Here is a 13,991-nt window from a genome sequence, read left to right as displayed (position 1 = left end):
TGAGAGTACATCATGAGAAACGCTGGGCTGGAAGAAGCACAAGCTGGAATCAAGATTGCCGGGAGAAATATCAATAACCTCAGATATGCAGATGACACCACCCTTATGGCAGAAAGTGAAGAGGAACTAAAAAGCCTCTTGATGAAAGTGAAAGAGGAGAGTGAAAAAGTTGGCTTAAAGCTCAACATTCAGAAAACTAAGATCATGGCTTCTGGTCCCATCACTTCATGGGAAATAGATGGGGAACAGTGGAAACAGTGTCAGACTTTATTTTTGGGGGCTCCCAGATCACTGGAGATGGTGATTGCAGCCATGAAATTAAAAGACGCTACTCCTTGGAAGGAAAGTTATGACCAACCTAGCTAGCACATTCAAAAGCAGAGAAATTGCTTTGTCAACAAAGGTTCGTCTAGTCAAGGCTAGGGTTTTACCAGTGGTCATGTATGGATGTGAGAGTTTCTGTGAAGAAAGCTGAGTGCCGAAGAATTGATGCTTTTGAACTGTGGCGTTGGAGAAGATTCTTGAGAGTTCCTTGGACTGCAAGGAGATCCAACCTGTCCATTCTAAAGGAGATCAATCCTAGGTGTTCTTTGAAAGGAATTGATGCTGAAGCTGAAACTCCAGTACTTTGGCCACCTCATGCGAAGAGTTGACTCATTGGAAAAGATTCTGATGCTGGAAGGGATTGGGGGCAGGAGGAGAAGGGGACGACAGAGGATGAGAGGACTGGATGGCATCACCGACTCGATGGACATGAGTTTGAGTGAACTCCAGGAGTTGGTGATGGACAGGGAGGCCTGGCGTGCTGCGATTCATGGGGTCACAAAGACTCGGACACGACTGAGCAACTGAACTGAACTGAAACACATGTGGCTACTAAGCATCTGAAATGTGGTTAGTCCAATTTAAAAGTGTAGTACACAATAGAGTATTACTCAGCCATTAAAAAGAATACATTTGAATCAGTTCTAATGAGGTGGATGAAACTGGAGCCTATTATACAGAGTGAAGCCAGAAAGAAAAACACCAATACAGTATACTAACACCTATATATGGAATTTAGAAAGATGATAACGATAACCCTGTATGAGAGACAGAAAAAGAGACACATGTATAGAACAGTCTTTTGGACTCTGTGGGAGAGGGAGAGGGTGGGATGATTTGGGAGAACAGCATTGAAACATGTAGAATATCATATATGAAACAAATCACCAGTCCAGGTTCGATGCATGATACTGGATGCTTGGGGCTGGTGCACTGGGATGACCCAGAGGGATGGTATGCGGAGGGAGGTGGGAGTGGGGTTCAGGATGGGGAACACGTGTACACCCATGGCAGATGCATATTGATGTATGGCAAAACCAATACAATATTGTAAAGTAATTAGCCTCCAGTTAAAATAAATAAATTTATATTTAAAAATAAATAATAGTACTAAAAAAATTAAAATCTTAATGATTTTATAATGGTTACACCTTGAAATGATAATCTTTCATGTTTTAAAATAAAAATATTATTAAAATTAATGTCACCTATTTCCTTTTACTCCTTAAATGTAGCTACTAAAGATAATAATCTGGCAGTCCTGTGGTTCAGTGAGTAAAGAACCTGACTGCAATGCAGGAGACACCAGAGATATGGGTTCAATCCTGAGTCGGGAACTTCCCCTGGAGGAGGGCACGGCAACCCACTTCGGTATTCTTGCCTGGAGAATCCCATGGACAGGGGAGCCTGGCGGGCTACAGTCCATGGCTCACAACGAGTCGGACACGACAGAAGCAACTGAGCACGGCACCAGTGGTTAGGACTCTGTACTTCCACTGGAAGAGACCTGAGTTCAATCCCTGGTCAGAGTACTAGGACCACATAAGCTGCACAACAAGGCCAAAAAAATAAAGAGAAAAAAATGTGGCTACTAGAATATTTAAAATTAAGTATGTGGTTAATCATTATACTTCTAGATAAAGCTAGACAAGACAGTAAATGCTATAAAGCCAGAAGAAATCAAGGTATTAAAGAAAACTTTATGAAGATATCAAAACTTAAGGAAAGGATTCAGGAAAGCTGAGGAAAGTACATTCCATCTTAAAGGAACTATATTATATGACAGAAATAAGAGGGATCTCTCAAACTCACTAGAGAAGGGGATGTTCTCAAAGAATTAATCCTCCTCATGTGATAATAGAAAGTGTTTAGGTCATAAAAAGTCATAGGGTTAAAGACACATTTAAAGAACACATTTGAAATTAGGCAGACTGCCTTCTACAATAAATTAGAACACTGCAAAACTTTAAAGACACAAGAAGGAACTTGGTTTTGTCCACTGCTCCATCTTCAATACTCAAGAGTGCTAGGCATGTAATAAAATAAATATTTGTCCAATGAATGAATGAACAATGAACTATTGATACTATAGAATGGGGTGGTGCTTTCCAGTAATCTTTAAGGCAGGGACCCTGGGAGGAAAAGGCAGTAAAAAGGGAAAGAGTGTGAAGGAAGGAGAAAGCATCCATATTAGTACCTGCCAGAGTCTAATTAAGTTTACTTTTTTTGTATAGCTCAAAAAAAGAAGTGAAAAGGTTAGAGCACGAAACCAACTCTGCATAATTTTGGTTCTACGTATTACCTAAGAACTTGAAGAAAAAATAATCGATAAGGATTTATGAAATCCAAGAACATATTCCTTTTACTTTGTTTTCCTGTGAGAAAAATGTTAAATGAATGAATGAGAAAGAGAAATAATATTCCAACCATTCTGAGATTAATTAAAATAAAGACTAAGAGGTTTTAAAGACTTGAATGATTGATAAATGTAGGACCTGTTGGCTGAGATGGTAAAGAATCTGCCTGCAATGCAGGAGAACTAACTGGGTTCGACCCCTGGGTTGGGAAGATCCCTTGGAGAAGGGAATGACAACCCACTCCAGTATTCTTGCTTGGAGAAGTCCATGGACACAGGAGCCTCGTAGGCTCCAGTCCATGGGGTCACAAAGAGTCGGACATGACTGAGTGACTAAGACACACACATCTAAATAAGTATGTGATTTCAGAATAAAATGTAACGATAATTCCCAAAAAAGAAGTTGAATAATGTGAAATAACCATCTGAAAATACAAAACTAGGAAATAGGAAGAAAGGTTTGAAAATTACAGTGATTTTTCTCATCTTACAAACATAGGAACCAGAAGATTCTATTTACGGTTGATGTAAATTACCAGAAAAAGTCAGGTTAAAAAAAAATTAGGATTACTAGCAGAACACAAAACACTCTGTCCAAATCACATAAGAAAATGTTAAAAAAATATATATTTAAAGTTAGAAAGAAATCACAGGAAACATAAAGAAAGAAAAGAAACATCAAGGAAGCATTTTATAAAGCTTGCTGCTGCTACTGTTGCTAAGTCACTTCAGTCGTGTCCAACTCTGTGCGACCCCAGAGACGGCAGCCCACCAGGCTCCCCCATCCCTGGGATTCTCCAGGCAAGAACACTGGAGTGGGTTGCCATTTCCTTCTCCAATGCATGAAACTGAAAAGTGAAGTCACTCAGTTGTGTCCAACTCTTCACGACCCCATGGACTGCAGCCTACCAAGCTCCTCCGTCCATGGGATTTTCCAGGCAAGAGTACTGGAGTGGGTTGCCATTGCCTTCTACCAATTACATAGTAAATAATTACATTCACCTATTAAAAATCCCTTTGATATGATATTTTAAGTTTTTGCAAAAGACATTTAAAACAAATAGATTTAGAAAGCTTAAGAGGAAAGTGAAGTGAAAGTGACGGTCACTCAGTCTGGTCGATTCTTTACTACCACATGGACTACACAGTCCATGCAATTCTCCAGGCCAGAATACTAGAGTAGGTAGCTGTTCCCTTCTCCGGGGGATCTTCCCAACCCAGGGATGGAACCCCGGTCTCCCACTTTGGAGGTGGATTATTTACCAGCTAAGCCACCAGAGAAGCCCAAGAATACTGGAGTGGGTAGCCTACCCCTTCTCCAGGGGATCTTCCCAACCCAGGAATTGAACCAGGGACTCCTGAATTGCAGGTGGATTCTTTACCTGCTGAGCTACCAGGGAAGCCCCTTAGGAGGAAACAGTAAAGATAAAAAGAAAACAGGGTTATATCAAAGTAGAATCTAAGAAATACAAACACAGCATGAGAAAGAACCGTTTTTTAAAAACAACTGTTTATAAATAGATAATTTTGAAGGAAATAATAGACCACATGGGTATCAATCATGGCAAACAAGTTAGGAGTATAATCAAAACTAATTTACTCCACAGAAGAGCTGAAAAAAATACCATATCCCCATTTCAGTTGCTTGTAGTTTTTTTTTTCCCAACTCATTTAAAAATAGTAGTATCACTAGTATTCTATAAAACTGTGCACACAAGAAAATGAAAGCATATTTCTAACCAAATAATTTAGAGAAGTTGACTTCTCTAGCTGTTCTTTAATCTGCCTTGATTTATAAAATAATGTTGATACTATATCTTTACTTTTTTATAATATTATACATGTTTTAATGCCATTCTCCCAAATCATTCCCCCCGCCCCCCACAGAGTCCAAAAGACTGTTCTATACATCTGTGTCTCTTTTGCTGCCTCGCATACAGGGTTGTCGTTACCATCTTTCTAAATTCCATATATATGCGTTAGTATACTGTATTGGTGTTTTTCTTTCTGGCTTACTTCACTCTGTATAATAGGCTCCAGTTTCATCCACCTCATTAGAACTGATTCAAATGTATTCTTTTTAATGGCTGAGTAATACTCCATTGTGTATATGTACCACTGCTTTCTTATCCATTCATCTGCTGATGGACATCTAGGTTGCTTCCATGTCCTGGCTATTATAAACAGTGCTGTGATGAACATTGGGGTACACATGTCTCTTTCAATTCTGGTTTCCTTGGTGTGTATGCCCAGCAGTCGGATTGCTGAGTCATATGGCAGTTCTATTTCCAGTTTTTGAAGGAATCTCCACACTGTTCTCCATCATGGCTGTACTAGTTTGCATTCCCACCAACAGTGTAAGAGGGTTCCCTTTTCTCCACATCCTCTCCTGCATTTATTGCTTGTAGACTTTTGGATCGCAGCCATTCTGACTGGCGTGAAATGGTACCTCATTGTGGTTTTGATTTGCATTTCTCTGATAATGAGTGATGTTGAGATTTTTTTCATGTTTGTTAGCCATTTGTATGTCTTCTTCGGAGAAATGCCTATTTAGTTCTTTGGCCCATATTTGATTGGGTCATTTATTTTTCTGGAATTGAGCTGCAGGAGTTGTTTGTATATTTTTGAGATTAGTTGTTTGTCAGTTGCTTCATTTGCTATTATTTTTCTCCCATTCTGAAGGCTGTCTTTTCACCTTGCCTATAGTTTCTTTTGTTGTGCAGAAGCTTTTAATTTTATTCCAGGAAGATTACAGAGGAAAAATGTGGAAAACTTAATATTTTTCTTTCAGCCTTGATTGCAAAAGCAAGTTTAGAAAGGCTGAGTATTTGTTCTTTACTGCCACTTAAATATGGGTACTTTAGACTCAAAAAAATGGTTATAATGTTGGCAGTGAACATAGCAATTATTCAGGGGAGTTGGGGGGTGTGGAGAAGGGAGTGGTGTGCCATAAAACTGTTTCAGAACTTGAAGGGAAAAAAAGCCCTGCAATTAAAGAGTACTTTTACAACAGCAAGGTGTATTTATTTAGATTTTTAAAAATCATAACCTTTGAATAATGATTTGCTAGTGAATGTCTTAGCACAGGTGTTCAGGTGTTCTGTATAAATGATTTGTCAAGAGTAATTGGTTGTTATGTTACCTTAAAAATAGGTAGTTATTTCACTGATGAATATTAGAGGAGTGTATGGGGAAGCTTTATATTCTTCTCAGTGCTTTAGGTTTTTTAAAAAGTCATCCATAGATTACAAAATTTCTCTGTATGTTCATAACTATAATTTAAAATAAAATAGGTGACTTTTTTTTTGAAAAAAATAAATAAAGAACCGTTTTTTAAAAATCCACAATTCACACAACTTGATGTACTAAACAATAATGCTTGAGAAATACATATATGCAAAAACTGTTAAACATGCAAAAATAAATGGATATAAATTCAGAAGTACAAGTCTTTAGAAGACTTCTTCAGACATATAGTCAAAAATTATAAATAAATAAATTATAAATTATAGTAAAAAAAAAATAAGTTGAAATAAAATGTCATTTGATGTCAAACAAAAATAGGCCTCCCATTCAAAAGTTTGGACTTAAAAGCAAAAGTATAATTTGTTTTAAAGAATGTTCTTTTATATAGTTCTGAGAAGGATGGAGGTGAAAGGACTGAAAATCAGAAGACAATCTTCCTAAATGGAAGAATGAATGGCAATCAGAATTCACTGCCCAGGGTAGTCCAATAAACAAATACATTTCTAGGAAATGCTACTGGAAGGCTGGTTCCCATCTGGGAATACTCTATATAGCTCTTTACTGTCTACAAAGTGCTTTCACATTCATATTACTTTCAATACTGTAACAAAAGGAAGGAACGGCAGATGAACAAAATAGAATCTCTTGGAAGAAAGGAACATGACTCAAGGAGGGAAATTCCTCTTGCCAAAAGAGAGGACTGCTGGTGTATAAAGTGCCTTATATATGCCAGAAAGAATTCTCTTACACGATCTGCTTTTCTCCTCCCTCCAAGAAGAATATCAAAGCCAAAGCAGCAGCAACAAGCATGAGTGTGAAGGGCATGGCTATAGTCCTGACTGTGATATTATGTGCTGCAATTGTTCAAGGTATATGGTACCTTTTATTTCTCAACCTATAAATGTCTTTTCTAATGCTTCAAATGTCTTTTCTAATGGTTCAAATGTCTTTTCGTTCACTTTTATCTCAAAGTATACAGTGAATTTTTATTTACCCTCAAACATTAGCAGTTGCTACAGCTTTGGCAGAGAATATTGGAAATGTTTAACTGAAACTAGAAATGATACGTTTAACAGAATTTATTTAGCTACAAAATCTGGCAAGAGCCTTTAGGAACAGTTTTAAACGTCTGCCAAGAAGATTTTAAGAGATAATGTTATTTGCTTTCTGGAAAAGTTCTTGAGCATAAAAGCAATAGGCAAATAAGCTTGATCTCTAATAAACTTCTTTTATTTTTCTCTTTATTTTTTAATAGTTTGCTTACAAATTCAAAGAGAAAACTGTCACTTCTTAAGTTCTTCCCTAGTAACAGCAGTGTTGAGTGCTATTTGTCAAATTACTATTCTAGTCTCACTAAAAACCTGGCTCACATTCTTCATCAAGATTATAAAACAGAGCCCACTGCTGCAATCAAATGTATTAGTAACTGATGCTGTGATCTGTTCTAGGTTTCCCTATGTTCAAAGGCGGACGGTGTCTTTGCATAGGCCCTGGAGTAAAAGCAGTCAAAGTGGCAGATATTGAGAAAGTCTCTATAATTTACCCAACTAATAACTGTGACAAAACAGAAGTGATGTAAGTAATGGATGTGGTGAAGATAATAGTGGCGGGGGGAGCTTTTTTGTGTTGTTTTTGTTATGTTTTTCCATTGAAAATTTAAGACTGTTTTGGACCTTCCCTTAACAGTATCACCCTGAAAACACATAAAGGACAAAGATGCTTAAATCCCAAGGCAAAGCAAGCGAAAGCTATTATCAAGGTAGGTTACCAGATTACTTCTATTTTATAATCTGCTTTATCCAAGACAAATCTTTTGGGAAAAAAAATTGACAACTGCAGAATGGTTTTGTTATGATCCTGTGTGAAGTGTTCTGATAAGAGATCTCTGGTTATGATTGACTTTCCTTTCCTGCTACACATTTTTGCATATCAACTCTTAAATCACTAGGAAACAAGAACGTCCAAGTCTGTAAAATTCTCATTTTCTCATTACAGAAAGTTCAAAGAAAGAATTCTGAAAAATATAAAAATATATGAAATCCTGGAAAAGAGGATCTGAAAACCTAGAACAAGTGTAACTGTGACTACTGAAAAGATAAGAACTCTGCAGTAAGGAAACTGACTTTCTCCTGCCGGCTGCAATGAACATTCACACATTTCTAGGTTAGGAAACTCTCCAGGAGATTTGATACTTTTAACTATTTTGCTATGGCTATGAATGCACTTCTGTCTCTAGAAATTATCTGTCTATACCTGACCTGTATTTCATATTACAATATATTATTATTACTAGAATTAACACCATGACACATAAGTCAAAGCATCCATGTGTATAATAATCATTCCTTAGATAATTTTTATGTCAATTCATATTCCTTTTCCCAGAAGTTTTTATATATATATATATATATATATTTATGGAGAAAGTCCTTAAACATCATCTTATTTTATAAAGAAGGCTGTAATTCATGAAATGTACTATGAAAACAATTATAAACTAATGGTAACTGGTTAAGAGTGCAAATATTTCATAAGAAAATGAGTAGCTTTGGTGTTTTGAATTTTTTAAATAACCGTTTTTTCATTGAGATATTTGAAGCAATTAGGATGTATGTGTTAACCATGAATTTTGGTTTTATCCATTCTTTAATACGTTGGACACATTTTAAATGACATATTTTTGTCTACCAAAGAAAAATACTGAAAAATAAATAATATGTGCATATCTCGCAACCACATTTACTTTCTGTGATTCTTTTTCTTAGAAAAATATCTATTTTTTAGTCATGCCTGTACTATAAAATTTAGAGATATCTAAGGTAGTTTCACTTTGAAAGTAATCAAATAATTTTTCTCTAATAAGCTACCACAACCCTCCTTAAAACAGAAACAAATACATGTTTTCCAGAAACATAAGATACCATAAACAAGTTTATCTTGTAATTCAAGAGGTACATCGCTACCTGTCATCACAAAGAATTGTTTTGAAATATATTTTAATGAGTAGTTGTGAAGGACAGCTATCTCTTTTCTTTTTTTTAAAGGATCTTCCTGCACTCAAACTGCTTTCTTACTCAGGGCAAATTTCTTCTTATTTGAGCTTTGGCGGGAGGCCAAAAGGAAAAAGCCAAAGGAAGGCGTTCCCTGGAGGCCAGAACAAGGTCTCAGCAAGACCATTCCTACCCTAGACTTTGAACTCCAGCAGGCACCACAAAGATGCTATCAGTAAGATATATTTAAAGCAGCAGTAGTAACAGCATAAGTCAGAGTGGTGACTCCTTAACGTGTCCCTGTAGCATGACTGTGGCTATAATCCTTCCTGCCACCTAGCACCCTTAGGTTTTGTACATTTTCCAAATCCAATTCTTCAGTCTTTTTGTGAATTTTTCAACGACCAATTAAATTTCTTTCCGCTGAAGTGAGCCAGAGTTGGTTTCTCTGTGTGGATCCAAAAACCTTAGCTGTTACAGCACTCTTTAGATAGACATCCATACACTGGGAAAACTAAAATATTTATAGAATTACCAAAAATCATGTTATGTTTGTTTATTTGAAAACAAAAGAACAATTTAAATGCATCTTTTGTGTATCCTTCTTATCAATATCAAAGAGCCAACCATAAAACAGATCAGAGAATGAACAGAAAAGTAAAGAGCACAGTAGGGTGCCTAGAACCCAATAGTCCTACTGACTAACTTTTGACTGTGCCTACAAGCAATAATGAGAAGCAAAAATGTTATCCAGAATATCTGTATATAAATAAATAAATAGCTGAATCATATATTTATTCTATGGTATACTGTATAGATATACAGCATAAATATTATGTGTGTATATATCATAAATCTACATAGATTTCTATACAGATAGAGGACTTCTATAAGAATTCCCTGGATAGTTTTAAAACTTGGATCTAACATTTGACTATTTACAGTGATTTTTTTTTAAAGAATATCTTTGAAAATAAAAAAACTGAGTAAGAGCTACATTATAAATTTGATTTTTTTTAAAGTAAAGTAGCATAGATCAGTTGGGGAAGGCAATGGCACCCCACTCCAGTACTCTTGCCTGGAAAATCCCATGGACATGGACAGAGGACCCTGGTGGGCTTCAGTCCGTGGGATTGCGAAGAGTCAGACACAACTGAGTGAATTCACTTTCACTTTTTACTTTCATGCATTGGAGAAGGAAATGGCAACCCACTCCAATGTTCTTGCCTGAAGAATCCCAGGGACAGGGGAGCCTGGTGGGCTGCCGTCTATGGGGTCGCACAGAGTCGGACACGACTGACGCGACTTAGCAGTAGCAGCATGGATCAGTACGTTATCATTGGGAAACAATATAATACTTAAATTTGTTCACAGCAAAATAAGACATAAAAGAATTAATGCTGTTATTGTTCTGTCGCTAAGTTGTGTCCGACTCTTTGTGACCCCATGGACTACAGCACACCACACCTCCCTATCCTTAACTACCTACCAGAGTTTGCTCAAACTCATGCTCACTGAGTCTGTGATGTCATCCCAACCATTTCATCCTCTGTCACCTCCATCTCCTCCTGCCCTCAATCTTTCTCATCATCATAATTAAAATGCTGCTGCTGCTGCTGCTGCTGCTGCTGCTAAGTCACTTCAGTTGTGTCCGACTCTGTGCCACCCCATTGACAGCAGCCCACCAGGCTCCCCCATCCCTGGGATTCTCCAGGCAAGAACACTGGAGTGGGTTGCCATTTCCTTCTCCAATGCATGAAAGTGAAAAGTGAAAGTGAAGTCACTCAGTCGTGTCTGACTCCTAGCGACCCCATGGACTGTAGCCTACCAGGCTCCTCCATCCATGGGATTTTCCAGGCTATAGTACTGGATTGCCATTTCCTTCTCCAGGGGATCTTCCAGACCCAGGGATCAAACCCGGATCTCCGGGTCTCCCGCTTTGTAGACAGACGCTTTACCATCTGAGCCACCAGGGAAGTCCTAGTACTTTTACACATACCAGTCCCTTAGCCCGTTTCTTCATTAAACTAATTCCTACTTGTCACTTACATCTCAGCTTAAATGACATTTTCTTCCCTATTTGTCTTCAGAACACTGCACTTTTTCATGACACTATTTGTTGCAAATAAAGAAGTATTTCTGTGCTTAATATATGCTCTTCCACAAGTGCAACCTCAGTAAGAAAGTTACTATAATCCTAGCCCATAGTATACTGTCCAGCAGATATCAGATTCTTGATAAATATTTAAGAATGGAATAACTAAATGGCAATAGAAACTAAAGGAAAGGAACTTACATCAAGGAATATTATGAAGGAATGCATAATGGTAGAAAAGTATAAGTTGAGTTTTAAAAATAATAATTAAATTAGTTTGGTTGAAGTGAGGATGAAGGATATCAAATGTCTAACTGAACAACCTTGAATTTTACTATCTATAAAATGGGGATTCATTAAATGTTCATGAATAAGATAAGGACCCTAATTAAGTTATTTCCTAGTTATTCTAAATAATTCTGGGGATGGCTTAGAAGATTGACTGGAACTAGGAAAGCTTGGGAAAAGGAGTATGTTGCCACAGCTCAGGTCTGTATTTCCCAAACTTCAAGTTATTCTCATACCATCATCACAAATTTTCTTTTATCATATTTCTGATCAATCTTCATTATTCTCAGCAACTTCTTAACACTTTTATTTTGCTTTCATGTTCATAAAAAGCAAATTTTCACTACTGTACATATGAAATCAACATCACTTCCTATAGAAATAAAATGTAACAATAAAAGGAAACAAGACAAATTTTTAGAAAGGTACTACCTCCCAAGACTGAACCAGGAGAAAATAGAAAATATGAACAGACCAATAACAAGAACTGAAGTTTAAACTGTGATTTAAAAACTCCCAACAAACAAAAGTCTAGGACCTGATGACTTCACAGCAATTTCTATCAAACATTTAGAGAAGAGGTAACACCTATCCATCTGAAACTATTCCAAAAACCTGCAAAGGAACATTTCCAAACTCATGCTATGAGGCTGCCATTATCTTAATATCAAAACCAGACAGAGATACCACAAAAAAGAAAACTACAGGCCAGTATGCAGAGAAGGCAATGGCACCCCACTCCAGTACTCTTGTCCAGAAAATCCCATGGACAGAGGAGCCTGGTGGGCTGCAGTCCATGGGGTCGCTAAGAGTCGGACACGACTGAGTGACTTTACTTTCACTTTTCACTTTCATGCATTGGAGAAGGAAATGGCAACCCACTCCAGTGTTCTTGCCTGGAGAATCCCAGGGACGAGGGAGCGTGGTGGGCTGCCATCTCTGGGGTCGCACAGAGTCGCACATGACTGAAGTGACTTAGCAGCAGCAGCAGCTCAGGCCAGTATCACTGATGAACACAGACACAAAACTCCTCAACACAGTAATAGCAAACAGAATCCAACAAGACAATAAAAGGATCAGACACCACAATCAAGTGGAATTTATGCCAGGGATGCAAGGATTTTTCAATATCCACAAATCAGTATGACACACAACACTGGAAAAAACTGGTGAATAAAAACTATACGATCATCTCAATAGATGTAGAAAAATCATTGTGACAAAATTCAACACCCATTTATGATAAAAATTCTCCAGAAAGTGGGCACAGAGTGGAAACTACCTCATCATAATAAAGGCCATATATGACAAATCCACAGCTAAAATCACACTCAATGGTAAAAAGCGGAAAGCCTTTCCTCAAGATCAGGAAGAAGAGGATGTCCTCTCTCACCACTTCTGTTCAACATAGTTTTAGAAGTCCTAGCCACAGAAATCAGAGAAGAAAAAGAAATAAAAGGAATCAAATTGGAAAGAAGAAGTAAACTGTCACTATTTGCAGATGACATGATACTATACAAAAATAACCTTAAAGATGCTACTAGAAAACTACTAGAGCTCATCAATGAATTCAATAAAGTTGCAGGATACAAAATTAATATACGTAAGTCTGTTGCATATCTATACACTAACAACAAAAGATCACAAAGAGAAATTAAGGAAACAGTCCTATTTACCATCATATCAAAAAGGATAAAATATCTATGAATAAACCTACCAAAGAGGGCAAAAGACCTTTACTCCAAAAACTATAGAAACTGAAAATGACACAAACAGATGGAAAGACATACCATGTTTCTGGACTGAAGAATCAGTATTATCAAAATGACTACACTACCCAAGGCAATTTACAGATTCAATGCAATCCCTAACAAAACACCAGTGACATTTTTCAAAGAATTTTTAAATCTATATGGAAACACTAAAGACTCTGAATAGACAAAGCAATCTTGAGAAAGAAAATGGAGCTGGAGGAATCAGGCTCCCTGACTTCAGACTATACTATAAAGCTATAGTAATCAAAACACTATGGTACCATAAACCATAAAAGAAATATAAAAGAAATATAAATATAGTCTGACTTCAGACTATACTATAAAGCTATAGTAATCAAAACACTATGGTACCATAAACCATAAAAGAAATATAAAAGAAATATAAAACTGGTCAACCACTTGTAAAAGAATGAAACTAGAACACTTTCTAACACCATACACCAAAATAAACTCAAAATGGATTAAAGATCTAAACATAAGACCAGAAACTATAAAACTCTTAGAGGAGAACATAGGCAAAACACTCTCCCACACACATCACAGCAGGATCCTCTATGACCCACCTCCAAGAATACTGGAAATAAAAGCAAAAAAAACAAACAAACAAACAAATGGGATCTAATTAAAATTAAAAGCTTCTGCACAACAAAAGAAACTATAAACATGGTGAAAAGACAGCCTTCAGAATGGGAGAAAATAATAGCAAATGAAGCAACTGACAAACAACTAATCTCAAAAATATACAAGCAACTCCTGCAGCTCAATTCAAGAAAAATAAACGACCCAATCAAAAAATGGGCCAAAGAACTAAATAGACATTTCTCCGAAGAAGATATACAAATGGCTAACAAACACATGAAAAGATGCTCAACATCACTCTTTATCAGAGAAATGCAAATCAAAACCACAATGAGGTA

At 36.9% G+C, this 13,991-nt stretch overlaps 2 protein-coding genes across 6 annotated transcripts in view; one reads left to right on the top strand and one right to left on the bottom strand.

Moving 5' to 3' along the window:
- The window catches only part of ART3 (ADP-ribosyltransferase 3), a 141,450-nt gene that overhangs the window by 95,377 nt on the left and 32,082 nt on the right, over window positions 1-13,991 (bottom strand). The gene's annotated exons all lie outside the window — the stretch shown is intronic.
- CXCL11 (C-X-C motif chemokine ligand 11) lies at window positions 6,519-8,662 on the top strand. 2 transcript variants are annotated; one of them, XM_027544790.1, is made up of 4 exons: window positions 6,519-6,795; window positions 7,375-7,501; window positions 7,613-7,685; window positions 7,926-8,662. In XM_027544790.1, exons 1-4 carry the CDS (start codon window positions 6,735-6,737, stop codon window positions 7,983-7,985), a joined length of 321 nt encoding a protein of 106 aa, XP_027400591.1. In that variant the 5' UTR covers window positions 6,519-6,734; the 3' UTR covers window positions 7,986-8,662. The 2 variants fall into 2 exon arrangements, with proteins under 2 accessions (XP_027400591.1, XP_027400590.1); XM_027544789.1 differs by having other exon boundaries at window positions 6,522-6,795; window positions 7,922-8,662.

The sequence above is a fragment of the Bos indicus x Bos taurus genome, chromosome 6, assembly GCF_003369695.1.
Source record: "Bos indicus x Bos taurus breed Angus x Brahman F1 hybrid chromosome 6, Bos_hybrid_MaternalHap_v2.0, whole genome shotgun sequence".
Taxonomy (NCBI): Eukaryota; Metazoa; Chordata; class Mammalia; order Artiodactyla; family Bovidae; genus Bos; species Bos indicus x Bos taurus.
The sequence above is the reverse complement of the archived record's forward strand: the minus strand, read 5'-3'. Positions and strand labels throughout refer to the sequence as shown.